The sequence below is a fragment of the Bombyx mori genome, chromosome 18 (genome assembly GCF_030269925.1).
Source record: "Bombyx mori chromosome 18, ASM3026992v2".
NCBI lineage: Eukaryota > Metazoa > Arthropoda > Insecta > Lepidoptera > Bombycidae > Bombyx > Bombyx mori.
This window is the reverse complement of record NC_085124.1, coordinates 6260454-6278343: the sequence shown is the minus strand read 5'-3', so window position 1 is coordinate 6278343 and position 17890 is coordinate 6260454. Positions and strand designations below refer to the sequence as shown.

General features: G+C 36.1%; 1 protein-coding gene across 4 annotated transcripts in view; it reads left to right on the top strand.

The window, feature by feature from the left end:
* LOC101743268 (protein sprint) overlaps positions 1-17890 on the top strand; it is a 276135-nt gene that overhangs the window by 30286 nt on the left and 227959 nt on the right. For all 4 annotated transcript variants that reach the window (XM_038017335.2, XM_062673629.1, XM_062673627.1 and 1 more), the window contains exon 2: positions 5503-5579. In XM_038017335.2, the coding sequence (XP_037873263.1) occupies positions 5511-5579 (69 nt within the window). In that variant the 5' untranslated portion in view covers positions 5503-5510. The remainder of the gene's footprint in view (positions 1-5502; positions 5580-17890) is intronic.

The window sequence follows — 17890 nt, the reverse complement described above, 5'->3', positions numbered from 1 at the left end:
ATTTCAAATATACAGGTTGTTAAATTGTAAACCTCGGGGATTTGGGATTGAAGCATCTACTAGGCACATTCGTTTCGGAACAATGCAGAGTGTTATTTCCCTACTAAGTTTATGGTTATATGTATTATGACAATCGGTAGCTTGATTAATCCGAGATTTTGTTATATTCGTCATAATTTATATAGAATTAATGAATAGTTTTTCAAAATTAACAGAATAAAGATCATTAAAACCAAAAAAACGATTCGTGTAAATATTTTTTTAAGTAGATTTACACCGATGTATATTATAGGTGTGTTCTAAATGATTATATACGCGGAGGAGGAACGATGATGGAATATTTTTAAAAAGTGTGACGTCACCTTTATTACTTTCTTGACGATGACTCATGTTTGGGCTTCCGAAATAAAACTTCACGAGAACTTGGTGAGCTGCGTATATTTCACGAGAAGCATAAGAACGGTCCAGAGAGATCCGTACTGTACTACGGCTCGGACACGAATGACTGAGCATTTTTTTTTCCTACCAATGCTGATAGCCTTGAGAGGCTATTTCAGCTTCACCCTAACGTTTGTAGGTGAGCTCATGGGGCTCAAACCGGAGAGTTGCTAATATTGACCCTAGCAAGAGCAGTGCTTCGCAGAATCTACCACCGGATCGGAAACGCGACCCACTGAGAAGATCCGGCGAGAAACTCAGTGGGCTGTCTATGGGGACTGAGCGTTAGACAGTACGGTCGTATTTATAGGGCTTGGTACACGTGAGCGTGTTTACTCGTTTAAAGTATTGAAATTACAATAAAAGGGACTGTTTAACATCAATTTCTCATCTTAACAAACACAGAGTAATTAGTTGATGATCAGGTGATCCGATTATCACATGCAATCATTATTATTTTTATAATAAGTCATATTTGTGCCGACATATACGTGATATGTATTTAAAAAATGGTCGACGGGCAATCGGCTTCAAGTCGGGCCATCTAAATTTACACGAAAGCGGTTACCGCGAAGAAAATGCTAGGTTTTATCGCACTAGGAATGCATGCACGGTCCGAAACTAACTCTGTTTCCTTTTTTTTCGAAGGAAGGAAATGGGATGGGTGTAAAAAAAACGGAGCTTTCTCGAATGCTATATTTACCTGAGTATAATTATGGTATACGAGTAAGTAGACCATGCCTTAAAATATTGATCACAGTATAAATAAATCCAAAAAGTTTAATGTAACCATACCGATAGTATTTGGGGTAGAAACAATGGATTTATTTAACATGAAACGTAAACACTCATCTGACGAAAGCTTTCAAGCCCTTATGTAAATTGGCAAGGGTTATGCTGTATCTATGATTCGCGCACGACCGACGACTAGTGTACTCGGCAAAGATGACCAGAAATATTTAACACAGATAGGGCAACGGAACATTGTTGAGAAATAAAATATAACAACTTACAACACGGTATTTAGTTTTTTTTAATCTATTTATATTTCAGTGTACTAAATTATTAAATCAATGAATGGTTTTTCTTAACCTATGTATTTGTGTTTTGAATCTTTAATGTAGTTTCAATTTGAATAAACTGCTTCATTCATTTATCTAATATATAAAATTCTCGTGTCACAATGTTCGTTCCCATACTCCTCCGAAACCGCTTGACCGATTCTCATGAAACTTTTTATGCATATTCAGTAAGCCTGAGAATCGGCTACTATCTATTTTTCATACCCTTAAGTGATAAGGGTTGTCCACCCCTAAGATTTATTTTTAATTTTTTGGACATTTTTTTTTTTTTTGTTATAATGAGCCATTATGTGGTTCAATGAGGTATTGTTATTTTTATATTATTTCATTGTTCACAGCCCTACATGCCTCTTTCACTCATCTACCATATCCTTACATACTTACAATAAGTTAGTTTCTTTTTTCTACACTAGAAATTCCCTAGGAATCTTATATATGGCAAAACAACGTTTGCTGGGTCAGCTAGTATACATATATATTTCATCACTTAGATAGATAAAAATAAAAATATGACTCTTAAAATTATATTACTTTCGTTTTTGTGTACCTACGCACATTCCCTTACATTTTAATAATGAACAAGAATGTAACAATTTATTGGTATAAAGTTATAAATATATTAGATTTACTATCTGTTATTTATATTACTCTTTGCCGCCGAGCTAAGTGTCGAAAGTACCTTTTTGTAAAGTGACACTCATTTTTGGCGAGCAGGAAATTGCGACAATTTCTAACCAGAACGTTTAGGCTCATAGGGTAATTTATTAAAAGGGTGCCAAGTTGTCATTCCAACGAAAACGTGAGAAACGTTTTATGGTTCCTAATATTTCACATTTAAATACCAGTTATTTGTTTTAGCAAAAAAATATTATGATTGAATCAGTTGTAATTTAATTCGAGTAATTTTTCATGTAATATTTTATTTAATTGGCCCGTTGATTTTTAATATTTACAAGAAAGAGCTATGAATTTGGTACAGATTAACTTTTTATAATCGAATCATTTTGCAAGAGAAATATATATTTTTTTAAATAATGTATAGTGCATTTGTGATTATTACGAATTTCAAATCTTGGGCTGAGATGCTCCAAATATATATAAATATATTAAATATATATAAATATATTATAGCTTTGTAAATTGTATATTTTCATAGTGTCTATCGATTTTCTCTATCGAATATAAAATGTCAAGCAAGCTAAAATAGTATGCACAAAACCTTTAAGTTTTAGGGGACTACTTAGATAGAAACGGCAGAAAAGTTTATAAATATTTAATACTGATGTTAGCGTATTTGTAGGCCCACACAGGTAGCTTCTACCATCTAGTCTATTTTTGCCGTGAAGTAGTCATGCGTTCTGGTTCGAAGGACGGGACAGACCTCGTGTAATACAATTTTTCTTTCTTCTACCTAATCACTGGTAGTCTAAGGGGCTATTCCAGCTACAATTGAATGGGGAATACAATTGAGACTCCTATCTCATGGTGGGTGGTGACATATTCACCGCGATGTCTATCATCTCCGGTAACCACTATACGAGGTGCTGCATATTAACGAAATCGATATAAATATCATACAAATTATACGGAATGTGGCAATAAAAATGGTAATATCCCAGTGGACGTGTCCATCCGTTTGATGCGGAGATTATCGCCCTTTTGTAACTATACTCTCTTGGTCAATGTTTTATCATGTCAATACACAAACAAACCTACATATGATTACTCAGTATCTACATATTTTTGTTCAATGTAAGGCAATATCATTTTTAATAGAATTTATGAGTGCAACTTCAATAACATTGCTCACCTATTGAGTAGGTACCCTACACAAATAATAAGGTTTCTTTAGTTCATAACTAGCGACCCGCCCTCGCTTCGCTTCGGAAACATTAAAACACACATGAAACCAAAAAATAATAATAATAAAAAAATAAAAAAATTAAATAAAAAAAAGTAGCCTATGTTCATCAGGGACAATGTCGGCTTCTAATGGAAAAATAATTTTTCAAATCGGTCCAGTAGTTTCGGAGCCTATTCGAAACAAACAAACAAACAAATCTTTCCTCTTTATAATATTAGTATAGATAGACTAAACTGGGTATTGCGACTGGAGTCTCATATTTCTTTCGTGAATACGTAAACGTAAGCAAAAATTAAATTTAACGATTGAAAGATGACTTAATAAATTACTTCATTCTATTTTATACACGTCTTTGCTATAATTAGAAGTCGTGTGTAGTGTAGTTGTTTGTATAGGGCATGTTTGGAAAATGTACACATGTGGTCCATCTTACCGTGAATGAAAGACATTTAGCCGGCTGCATCGAGTTACATTGAAATATTAGAAATAGAAGGGTAAACGGATCCGGTTCGGGTTTACTCGCATTATATCGTTAGTATTACTCAATGTGAACGGAAACGCTAGACTTCGTCAGATAAATGGAATTTAATTCGTTGACTTTTTGGTTGTTATCGTTCCTTTATTATAATTTTTTTTTTTTTTTTTTATTATTATCGCGTAGCGTCGGGATGCCGGATTGTCGCATGTGTTATGAGTTTCTCGGTGGATCTTCTCAGTGGGTCGCGATTCCGATCCGGTAGTAGATTCAGCGAAGCACTGCTCTAGCTAGGGCCAGTGTTAGCAATACTCCCGGTCTGAGCCCCGTGACCTCACCTACTAACTCGGTGAATCTAGAATAACCTCTGGAGGTTACTAGAATACGTAGGAAAAAAGGAAGGAAATGTTGATGTTTTCACTGTTCTAATAAGTTCCGATGTACAGAAAACAAATTCACATTATCAAGTTTTATACCTGCCAACTTACAGTGGAAGCCCATAACTATCATATGATTTTCTCTGGATATACAAAAAATAATAATAACATTACTTCATCTGTACATATTATGTATTTGTATGTATTTATTCTAAATATAATTAAATGCTTCTTATAAAGACGCTTAAATTCCTTAAACAATCAGGGATCACAATAATAATTAGTGATTAATATTTTGTGAATGACCACCACGCGCGGTCGTTGTCAACCATAGACCAGAATGAATGAACTTAATTCAAATTACAATTTAGCCGAATATAAAATGATTATGTAATCGTTTATTAAAATTACAGAATACTTTTTAAACAATTATTAAAAAAACAAAAAAGAAACGATATTTTTCAAACTGATTTTCATTTTTTTTTAAATGTCACGCGCCTTTAACTTTGTTTAATTTGCAAATTATACTATTGTTTTTATTAAGTATTATCAATAATTGCAAGGAATTATCAATCTATTTAACCACCTTTTTTTTAAATCATTTATTAAAATAAGGCCAGACGTTCCTCATTAGATTGGCCAAACTAGATATTCTACCAGAGTTGGAGTGTAATTTAGACTTGATAATCGACCGCTTTAACTGGAGCTTCAATAAAATTACTAGCTCAGTAGCTCCATCTATTACCATTGAGATGTAACTACTCATCTTTATTTACGTTAATGCGAGACGATGCGAAGAAACACGAGTTGTGTTTAGTCCATACAAATTTCTTCCCAGGTCCCTTCCGTACGTAACAACAGAGTAATATTTTTATAGCTTTAAGATCTGTACCGTTATCATGATTCTATAGATTTTGGTATACAATTCCAAATTATTAGGTATTATTAATACGAACCTTGTGATTAAGATGTAAATATATCTTTGTACTGCTGTCTTTAGACAATAAATAAAACAAAAACAAAAAATGTAAGCGTAAGCAAAGTCTTGCATAATTTCTTTAAAAATGGTTTATTATTGGAGCCTGGATGACGGTTCTCTAAATCGCCTTGTATTTTATGGACCAGAGCGTGACTGACACAAACTAATATTTATATGTAACTAGTTTTCTTTTTGAATTACAAGCTTAGGAAGGTTAGAACCGCAGAGCACGTCTAGTAGTAAATTAATAGCTACTTTTACTAAATATAATTCACTTTTGTTTTCAGGTTGGAAAATGTCGAACCTCTGCCAACGATACATTAAAAGACACTGCGACGAGAGAAACGGAGGCTCCTATATGAAAGTAAGCCCTAATCTTCTAAGCCTAATTCTTAATCCAAAAATAAAATCTATTTGAACAACTTTCAAGATGAATGGATAATATTATATGAGATATTACAGTTGTATGGATAAGAACATTGTTACTCCAATGCAATTGAAACCACTTCGATAAAGCGGCACGACACGAGAACCCTCTCATCGTGGCCGCCGGTAATTACATTCCCGATCCTGCGGAAAGAATGGAAAGCAGTCGACGTCGCCCCAAACACGTCATTTCGGATCCTCCCGATCCACTAACGGTGCTTTTAGGTATCCCGCCATGCTTCCGCTCAGCTCAACCCAAACTGCATACTGCGGAAGAACGCAATATTTCTAGATAATTTGGTAGTGTTGTTCTCTCATAACGGGCGGGGAAATTTAAAAAACAAATCCCGGGATCATCTCCAACAAATTCTCAGAGCACTGCCCGTGAAACATTCGGTACAAAACACAAACAGCACTTAAGTTCCTCCGTATGTCTCCGTATCCGAGATGCCAAAAATCTTGAAAAAGGATTTCTCAAAATTCGGACTTCCTCTTTCCTATGGATTTAAATGAAAGTAGCTGGTATTTGGGAGCCCTGGCCCAAAGATGGGAACAATGTTCCACGCGAGTCGGACCTGTGCGCTGTGAAATATAGGTATAATATTATTATTGAAAGTAAAATATTTTGTATGTCATACCTGTATATATGTTACATATTATCTTTCTTTCTGTAATCATTATACTGCGAAACAAATACATGAAATATTGCAATTATAGTAAATTAATTTTGGAAGAGTTTTAAAGGCAAACTAAATATAATTTTAAAATAGAGGATATTTATATAAACTTTTTTTTTCATATATTATCCTTATAGATATTATTTTAATAGATTATTCATTTATATATTTATTAAGATATTTTATTAATTCGATTACTGTAAATATTTTTGTTTTAAATTAAAACGGCAAATTTGCAAGCCAAATTAATTTCAGATGATATACATCGCACAGAAATAAATCAAATTTCTGTGGTATATCGGTTGGTTGGCAAGCAGCGACCACAGAAAATCAATTTAGAGTGGACAGACGTTTAATTTTGTCCGTACAAACGACCAAATGGAATGCATCTGACACATTTGATTTCCTGCTTTAGGTGTTGGAGCTGACCACGCATCCGACATCCGCTTGATAACGCTGTAATTACTTGCGTACTATTGCTGGATTATTTTTTCCAACTATAATTTTAGTATCAAGGGAAAACCAGCTCTAGTGAATTACGTCAAAAGAAAAATCTGCTTGGGATATTTTTTTTTTTGTTTTTTTGTTTTTGATTTCCATAGATGGTTGGACGAGCTCACAGTTAAGTGGTTACCGGAGTCCATAGACATCTACAACTAAAATTCCGCCGCCTACCCACCTACAAAATGTGAAATATAGAACAAAACAAACTATATCGAACTTTTTTTTATTTTTTATGATTGAAGCATTACTGTTGGCCCGGAGGCCTTTCCAGTTTCACCAGGACAGGTGGGCGAGCAAAGGCTCAGCCAGGAGGGGTGGGATTTGCTAACAGCTACCCGAGCACCTCCGAAGGAGACCTAACAACTCAAGAGTAGCTGCTTCGCGAATGAATCTACTACCGGATCGGAATCGCGACCCGCTGAGAAGATCCGGCGAGAAACTCAGCGAGCTGATTCATGGGTTAGGTTGCACGGCGAACTCTTTGTCGAGTTCGACGAGTACGGTTACCGAGGTCCCTAAGCCTGCTCCTAGTGTTAGAGCTGAAGGCGTCTATTGCAAAGGTTATTGGATCTGATGGATCCGTAAGGACGTGTCTAGGGCGTCGACGGTGACTGGCTCCTGCATGATCAGGATTCGGGGAGTAGTCAGCGGCGGCTACGATAAGGCGATTATCATGACGCATAGCCTTATCGAAGTACCGTTCCGACGCTGACTTCATGTATTTCTGTATAGATTCGAGGCCCAGGTCGTCGTGTAGGTCAACGTTCCTCACGAACCACGGAGCTCCGACGGCTAACCTGCAAAAGCGGGATTGTAGAGATTGAAGGGTGTCTATGTGTGTGCGGGCCGCGTGAGCGAACACCACACTCGCGTAAGTCATGACGGGCCTTATGCAAGTTTTGTAAAGTGTCACCTTGTTCCGAAGGGACATTTTACTCCGCTTACAGATCATGGGGTAGAGTCTACTGAGAATAAACGCGGCACGGTCACGGACTGATTTTATATGCGGGCGGAATGTCATCGATGCATCCAGGGTAACGCCCAGGTACTTGACCTTCCTGGCCCAGGGTATGGATTGACTAAAGAGAGTAATCGGGGGTGTGACTATATCGAACTATTGAATCATGAAATTCATAATATATATAATAATATGTACAAACATATTTTTTGACGATTCAAAAGTCAATAAACACGAAATGTAGTTAAACAATTAATGTAGTTCTTCTTCTTCTTCTTCTTCTTTGTCGTTTCCTCATTACTGAGGGCCGTGACCACCTTGGTCCAGTTTTTGCACCAGCTTCCTCCAATTTTGCCTGCATTCGGCCTGGAAGGAAAGAGAAGTCGAGGAAGATTGCCAACCAGGTGGACGGACATTGTCAAGGAGGCCACAAACACCAACGTCCCGGGCGCCATTAAGCAGGCCGAATGCAGGCAACAATGTAGTTAAACAGTACTGGAAACAGAAGAAAAGCGTTATATTATCCAATAGAGCATCAAGTCGGTGTAATAGAAATGGTGACTATATAAACAAAATTATCGCGATAGGCTTTGTATTCTGCAGTGCGGTGCTGCGGTATCCAATATCCGATAGGGGCGTGAAGCGGCGCCGCGCGTTCCGACGCTTCCTCTACACAACTCGAGTTATCTGTTGTTTTGTTACCGTAACCGAAGCTCAAAAAGACGTAGCAATGTAATATAATGTCGATTTTTCAACATGCAATTACATTTATCGATTAAACTTTATTCCATTTTATTGATATGGATTCTGAAGTCGTCGTGGTCTAAAGGATAAGACGTCCGGTGCATTCGTGCCGAGCGATGCACCGGTGTTCGAATCTCAGGCGGGTACCAATTTTTTCTAATGAAATACGTACTCAACAAATGTTCACGATTGACTTCCACGGTGAAAGAATAACATAAAAATCAAAATGTAATAAAAATCAAACCCGCAAAATTATAATTTGCGTAATTACTGGTGGTAAGGACCTCTTGCGAGTCCGCGCGGGTAGGTACCACCACCCTGCCTATTTCTGCCGTGAAGCAGCAATGCGTTTCGGTTTGAAGGGTGGGGCAGCCGTTGTAACTATACTTGAGACCTTAGAACTTATATCTCAGGATGGGTGGCGCGTTAAGTTATGGATATTTATGAGCTCCAGTAGCCACTTAACACCAAGTGGGCTGTGAGCTCATCAACCCATCTAAGCAAAAAAAGAAAGAAAATGAAAGATTATGCACGGCGCACCTTATTTTGAGCTGTTATTGGAACTTCACTAAGAGAATACCTCCTCATAGTTTCAGCTTTCAGCTTCTATATCTAGTCTAGTCGCTGATTAGAAATGCTGAGGTACGAATAAGCAACATGAAAAGGAAAATAAATACGTAGGGACGTCTGACGCAACGATTAATTAGAACTTTTCCCGTCAGTTTACAAAAGCAAAGAGAAAACAAAGGACCCCAATAACAATCGATGGTACAGGGAGAAATAACAAATACCAAAACAAATCAACCGTGTCTCTCTCTGTCTTGTTTAATAAGAAAAAAAAACCTATTCTGAAATTCCCCGTCGACGGCATCAATATCTCAACTTTGTTAATTTGCTGAATGTTGCAATACAAACTCGTTTATCGAATGTTACTTTCGATTGATCGATATCTCGTATCGATTACTGCTTGTTTCTTGGCTTTTATTTCAATCGGTGCAATTTCGATTTATGTGGATAAATTTTTAAAGTTTGTATATTATAAATAGTAGCAAATGAATAAAATATATGTTATACTAGCGACCCGCCCTCGCTTCGCTTCGGAAACTGTAATTTATTATTGATTTCTCCACTATTTAATGGATGTTATTATACATATAAGACTTCCTCTTCAATCACTCTATCTATTAAAAAAAAAAATGTGTGCGTGTACTAGTGTACACACGTAAGAAGTGAAACTTGTTTATGGCCTTATTTTTCGAAAAATGATCTACATGCAACTTTCTAGAAATTGGTTAAATAAAGTTAAATTAGATAAAGTTTAAACAAAAGGATTTTATTATCATAGACATGAATACAAAAAAGTTAAATTAGATAAAGTTTAAACAAAAGGATTTTATTATCATAGACATGAATACAAAACAGATGGCGCGTAACGGAAAAAAGTGACGCGTAACCGAAAAATGTGACGGTAAATTTTTTTCCAACGCCGATAAGGAAGTTTCACTTCAAAAACCGCATCAAAATCTGTTGCGTAGTTTTAAAGATTTAAGCATACATAGGGACAGAGATAGGGACAGGACATACTTCTATAAATTAATGAATTAGAGAAATAGTCTTCTTCTGGAACTAGTTTTTATATTCTATATTATTTTCGTTTTATAGTGAATATAAGACATTATAGTTGAACAGTTAGTTACTACAATTGATTTGTACTGAAAATTTGCTCACATTCATCTCATATTCAAGTAGTATCATTTCAATGTTTCTTATTTAGTTTATTTTATATCAAAGTTCAATTTAATGGTGCACGAATCGTTTCCAAAATCCAAATATTTGCGAATCGTATAATTCTCCAAGATATTCATTTTTTTTAACACCCGTCAAACACGTAATTGACTTTTGACAACTTCTAACGAGCTTTCTGATGTTGTTCCTAATAACTTTCACGCCTTGTTTTGTCGACTTTTGGGATTATTCTAAAACTTTTTATCAAATAACGTACAGTATTGCTAACAACAATTTTTCGAGAATCATGTTGTAAGAATAATGGTAAGATTTTAATCGGGTTGCTGCTGATTATTTTGGTAGATCGTTTGCATTTGATTTTTAAACAATTAGAATATTGCTTTTGGGCACAACATACAGTATAAGCAATTTATGTAATGCCTCAAATAAGGCGGAATAACAACACATTTTCATATTTATGTAGAATTGGGATCGTGGCGCATAAAACTCTTCGTCTAGAATCGATCTCGATCGAATCTCTTCGAATCATCTTCGCCATCTCGCTTTTTTCCGTCACTCTATTCTGCCATCTTACCGTTTTCTCTCACTTTACATCTTAATACTCCGTTCAACACTATTTTCATACGTTCTGTTCTGACATTTATTAAGTGCATATTTCATGAAGTCGCTGCTATTTACAAGTGGGAATATGGATTCCAATAAACAAAATATCCCAGAGCTGTTAACTTTGACATCCCATATTCGCAATTATGGGTACTATAATACGATTATTCCAGAGGCCTCTAATCGCAGGGCTTATAAAACTAACACTGAATCCGCTGAATCTCGATTTCAAATTTCACTACAGCACCCATCACGACAAGTCGTCATGACCAATGCATCCAAGCCAATCTTAGCATCGACACTGGCAAGACATCCGGCCTTAAAGGGGACTAGCATGACGGTAGCTATCGAACATATAAGATATTTAACAAGAACCTGAATCGCGCTAACGATATTTTCAAGAGAAGCTTCCTTGCTTAAGTAAGTTCTGTTCTTTGTTGTTTTCCTAAATTATCCGCACAAAGTCTAGGGTACCCTGCAAAGCCCGGTTTCTATTTTTGTACCAGAGTTTTTTCCTTTATAACATCATATTAAGAAATGTGAAAAATTACGTATCCTATTACGTATTATCGTTATCGAGAATCCTTTCTTAACACTTCACATACACTGTGTTGCGCAATACGCCTTTTTATTTAAGAAAATGCTACAAAAGAATTCAATCTAACTAAAAACTCAAGAACTGTAGTAAATTATACATACAAAAAAAAAATGTTAGTCGTTTTGTCGCAACACCGAAACGCATTATTCATAAACAGCGAAGCGGAGTGTTAAAGCGGCTCTCCGGGGACTTGCAGTTATAACGTTGGAATTTGCATATTGTAGTACTATCAAAGTTTGAAGATAAAACGACAGCATTAAATATGGAAAAGAAATGTAATTTTATTTGTATCTGATAGGAATTTCTAATATTTTTGATATTATGTCTATGTGTATACATTGTTTCATCTATTACTAATATATAAATCTACAGTGGGTTTTACGGATGTTCCTTTATAACTACTGAACCATGCATCCGATTGACTTGAAACTTGGTATCCATGTAGAAAATACATGTACTTAACGGATAGGCTAATATTTATATGAGTGTTGGACTCCCAACACCAGTTGCGGGGGCGTTAATGATGAGAATCTTTGTGGGCGTGAGAAATAATAATGTTAATTTTAAATGCCCAGCGAAACGGACGGGTACAGCTAGTTATTTAATAAGATTAGTACACAAAGAATGTAATTCATAATACATTCCACGAGAATTGGTATTCCGAGTAATTTTTTTGAGTTAATACCGTGATTTACTTTTCATCATTGTACTCCCCGTTCTCGCAACAAAGTCCAGACAATCTACCTAGATCTAAAAACAGAGAAACAGATTCTAGATATCTACTAGCAACGCCACAGTGCGTTATATAGATACGTTTTTTGCCCCGTACCATTCAGATTTGAACAGAATGAACCTCCCTCCACAGTGCTTTCTGAGCGCTATGATACGCCCTTGTTCAAACCAAGTTGAGTATAGTAGGTAATTGGTACTAAGCAACGGTTTTGCTCTGCTTCTCGCATTTCCTATGTTCATAAGCGGCGACGATCACCATCAGATGGGCCGGACGCTTGTTAAAAAAAAATACGTTTTCTGGATTTATAGAGCAGTAAGTTTTTGTACTGTTGTCGTTAATGATAAATGTATATTTAATAAGTATGTATATCAAATGGTTAGATTCAAAGCCTGCGTTCCACACCGTTTATTCGGTTGATTTCAACATTGTACAATTATAGTTTGCCCTTCAAGGAAGGGTTTGTCATAATCCCATCAAAATAAGATAGCAGATCCTCGAGTAGTTACAAAAAGCTCATATAATTAGCTATAAGTGCAGTCGTCGGACTTCACTAGATAAATGTAAATATATTACATAGGTATTTTAATGTATTTGATAAAACAATTTTTGGAAAAGATATGGCGAAATTTATCTTTGATTTTTTCTAATACTACTCGCCATCTATATGGACGATCATGGTTATAGCTATGAAATATCATCTCATACCATTAAACGGTAAAAATGAAGGAGAAATAATAAGCGTGCATCATTCCCTCGGTAGGGACGTAATACAGTACTTCCAAACAATTAGAAGGGCCTCGTTAACTTTACTGGAGTTTTAAGGCGTCCTTCATATCAATGCGTTTTAATGTTGCTTGAATAAATAAATATTTTATCGCTGTCAGTCTTTTGTCGGCGAAAAAACAGCGGTTTTATGTTTTACTCAAATAAACACGAATGGATCATAATGTTGCATACTAAACGTGAGTTCAAAATATTTTATTTATCTTTGTTTAATTCCTTATTAAATTTAGCTTTAGCGTTACTTTTGTTAGGGAATACACTAGTGGAGGGTTTTTTTATTGGCATTGATGACAGAAGACCATACGGCCCACCTGATGGTGAGTGGCAATTGTAGCTCATAGACGGCTCAGCAACGCCAGTACCACAGCTAATTTGCGCTGCTTACCGCTGAGTAAGGACACGTCATAGCGCTCGGGAAACATCGTAGAAGGGAGTAAATTCCAGAGTCTGACGGTGCGTGATAAAAAAAATGCTGGAAAAGCGCTGTTTATGAACGCAGCCGTTCCAGATAATATGCGTGAATCTGCTCCGATGGTGGGAGGTGCGATGGTAAACAGGAGATGGACACGCTGCTAGAGACAGATGGTCGATGTCATCTCAACATCTGATGGCCGATACACTGCGCGTTCCCCGCGCTGTCTATATTCCGCAATAGCAATGCATGTTATCAATGGATCACATATATCATTACAAAAAAATCAAAGATATTCCCGTGGTTAATTTGCGTGAAATTCATCTATTCCATCCCAATCCGTTGTCTTATACTGCTAAACTTTTCGAGACCCGGTCGTCTTTTGACGATCACCACACCGTATCCGATTAGGTAAACGGTCAGCAGAAGATCGAACAAAGAAGGTTCGTGGCCCTCAATAGGAGATTTACAACCGACCCAGCTTCTGATGAAGCCATAAAATGAAGTCATTTAATGTTTATTCATCATCAGCCTGTATCTCTCCACTGCTGGATGTAGGCCTCTTCCATAGTCCGCCACAATGAACGATCCTCCGCCTTCCGCATCCAATCTTTCCCAGCATATCACCGCAAGTCATCGGTCCAACGGACAAGGTGACGGACGCCCAACGCTGAGCTTACCGGTACGTGGTCTCCAGTCCAGAACACGTCTGCTTCAACGGCCATCTTAATGTTTATTACACGATATCAATTCGATTTTATTGTAATTATGTGCGACGTCATACGCCATGCACCATTTGACCCAAATTCCTAAAGTATTTTTAGTTTCTATTGATTTTGACATAAACCATTACTTTTGCATCTTATTCCCTTGAAATAAGATATGTGAAGTTTGAATTGTCATATGCTTGTTTGTGTACGTTCCCGTTGCCTAGCAACCTGCGGAAATGTCGAAAAGGTTGTCGACCTTTTTGTGTTGTCTACTCATGAAGTATTCAAGAAAATAATGGTTTCAGTTCGGCTCGAAACAGTCACATAATACAATTTGAAACAATGAAATTCTACATGAATTGTAAGCAAAGGAATACTTAGTATGATCTTGTTTCAGTTAAAATGTTAGTGAAGTCAATGGAAAAATATTTAGTAAATTGCTTCAATAATCAAATCAGTACGGCGACTGCCGAACATTTACATAATTAAATAAATTTGTTCTGTCTATGATTTATGCATAAACACTGCTTAAAGCTCACACCAAGCTCGTGACTATCGCCTTTAAAATAGTGTTTTTAAAATTTATCTAGATAATTTTTCTTAATTATTCATATAAAACATTGGTGTAACTGCATAACACAGCTGACACACGTAAAAATACAATACAAACGAGGAAACAGAACTCAAGCATGGCTACGCTTGTGGCTTTGCTGAATTCCATAAGCGAGTAGCTGACCATATTGCGACGACGATGGTTACCATCAGGTGCTGGAGTCATGGTCCAAACGGCTGGTCGATCCTTCGGCGGAGCACACGCTCGTCGCCTGCCCCGCACGGGAGCGGTAGCGCCGTGTCCTCGTCGCAAAAATAGGAAACGACTTGTCGTTGCCGAGTATTACGGCATCGATGCTCGGTGACGACGATTCGTGGAAGGCGATGCTCGACTTCTGCGAGTGGACCGTCTGGCAGAAGGAGGTGGCGGGGCGCATGAGAGACGCACAGGCCAACCGCGCTCGAGCGGGTGCCAGCGAGGCGGATTTCGCCCAAGCCTTGGCCCTCTAAGTGTTTTGGGGTCTCGGAAATATACCAAATAGAATACCGTACACAACTACAATTTTCATTCCCCTGCCTATTCGCTGGTAGCCTTAGAGGCAATTTCAGCTTCTTGCGGACTCAACCTGAGAGAATTCGCTAACATTAGCCTGATCGGAAAAGCGTCCCCCTTAGAAGATCCGCGGAGAAACTCAGTTTGCTATGTTAGTACGCTTGTCGTAAACGACAAGTTCCACGCGGATAGTGATCAGTACCTAAATGCACCGAGAGTGAATCCGACAAGACATGTTTCGGATGGGCATTGCGTTGCCTCGTCGTCTGGGTCGGTATGTAATTAGCGGCGGCCGCGATAAGAGGGTTATCGTGTCTCACCGCTTTTTCGAAGTAGACTAACAATGTAAAAAGTAATGAGTAAAATCATTAGGTACGACTGTTGTTTATTATTATCACTATATTTGTGAAATATCACTATTTTGTTTTAAAATTTAAACAAGTAAATAAAATCAAATTCTTATAAGCTTTTTAGTAACAAGCTAAGCAACTTATGTACATACCCAAATATCATAAAGAAACATGTACCATAGGTTGTACACCATCAATATCAACAGTATTCTGAGGTTCTGTTGGCAACATTTTGGGTAATTGTTGTCTTGAATATTTTACACATCGAAGAGTACTTAGTCTTAAGCTTATTAATCTCAAGACATACAATTGTAAAAGTTTCGACGAAATAATACATAAGTTATTTTCTGAAATACAACTCAATTGAATATGCAATTTCAAAAAGGGCACATGTCGCATATTTTGTCAAATACGTTTTTTCATATACATGTAGTTTTGAGGCTTACCTGCATCTATACTAATATTATAAAGAGGAAAGATTTGTTTGTTTGTTTGTATTGAATAGGCTCCGAAACTACTGAACCGATTTGAAAAATTCTTTCACTGTTTGGAAGCTACACTATTCCCGAGTGACATAGGCTATAATCTTTTTTGATAAAAATTATGGATCCTTACTATAACTCCAATAATGTAACCCAAGAAGTAAAAAAATTACCTAAAATATTTAATTACATCGCGTGCCCTGCGAAAACTATTGATGATAGAATAAAATAATGCACTACGACTTGGGTAGAATACATTATTATTTACAAAAAGAGTCACGACAGCATAATATGTCTAACTATTATAGTCATGCCGCAATAAGTGTTCTTTTATTTTTAAAAATATAACAACGTCAAATATCGTTGAAATTTTTGTTAAAGACCCGAGCGGAGCCGGAGCGGGCCGCTAGTTTTATAATAATTCTAGTAATTTTAAAATAATTCAATACCATTTTATAATAAATAATACCAGTAATTTTCAATTGCTAATTAACACTAAAATGTATAATATCTCAAAAGTTAATATTTTAAATTTTACACTGCTTTAGAAAATAATCAGTTTTTTTCATTTCCTAAACATTTTACATTTTCAGAGATGTGCCCTTTTCGAAATTGCATATTCAATTCAAATATGCACGTGACAAATTTCATGCCGCTCTGATTTTAGTTAACTTGAAACGCCCTTTTATATTTAGATCTTAAAAAGGAGCCTTCACGTCAAAGTGAACGCATCTCACTTGGGGGGAAACAAAAAGGATTTCGTATTTCAAAATGAAGTGTTACGCAACTGAGATTTTGTTGACTGGCAATTTAATGTTATCCTATACCTTTAAACAAGCAATTCTTGTATATTTATATATATAATCTGAATCTCGGAAACGATTCCAACGGCTAAAACGATTTTCATAAAATTTAGTATACAGGGGATTTCGGGGGCGATAAATCGATCTAGCTACGATTTATTTTCAGAAAATGTTGTTTTATTCGTGTTTTCAATAATCAACTCTTCGCGACATCTATTGGCGAATAATAATAATACTATTTTTCTTAATTGAGGGCAACTAACCGCTTTAAAGACACAAGAAGATGGCGTTATCAAAAAAAAACCGAGCTAAGCTCGGTCATCATAAATCTTAATGTAATGCACCTGCATAAAATTTTGTTCTGCTTGACCATTACTAAAAACAATTGAAGTGAAAATAAAGATAAAAGATGAGTATACGAATATTTTATTATAAAGCTATCTATATCCTTCACTTGAGTTACCTATAAGTTTTTTTTTACATGTTAGTTATGTTAGTTTATTAATTTCCTTATCTTTGCATGTTTTACTTTCCAAATCGATCGATTTAGCATTAAGAGCTTATGAATAAGGAGATTTTGAATATATGTACAATATATTCTTTTATATACAATACACTATCCATCAATTACTTTGTGGTAGATTTAAAAAAATGTCGTTAAACATAACTAACAATTATATTACATTACATGTCTTGGATAGTAATGATTTTTGATATCCTAATTTATCTGTAACTTAATTGATTCGCTATCATGACTCTACTCTGAATCCTTCGATATCTGGAGTATGTCGTGCGCAAATTGAATGTGTTTAAGATTTTTGAGATCATCATGTATAAATCAGAAGAAGAATATCTATTGCTTAAATTTTCAGTGATTCATAATATCTTTTTCATATCAATGGGTTCTTCTTCTTCAATCTTCTTCTGGATTCATAAATACTAAAAATAATGAAATCATGCAATAAACAATAAAGAAATGAACAAATTATTCCATTTCGTTAAGATCACTGTTGGTTCAGAAAATGTAGTATTATAATAAAG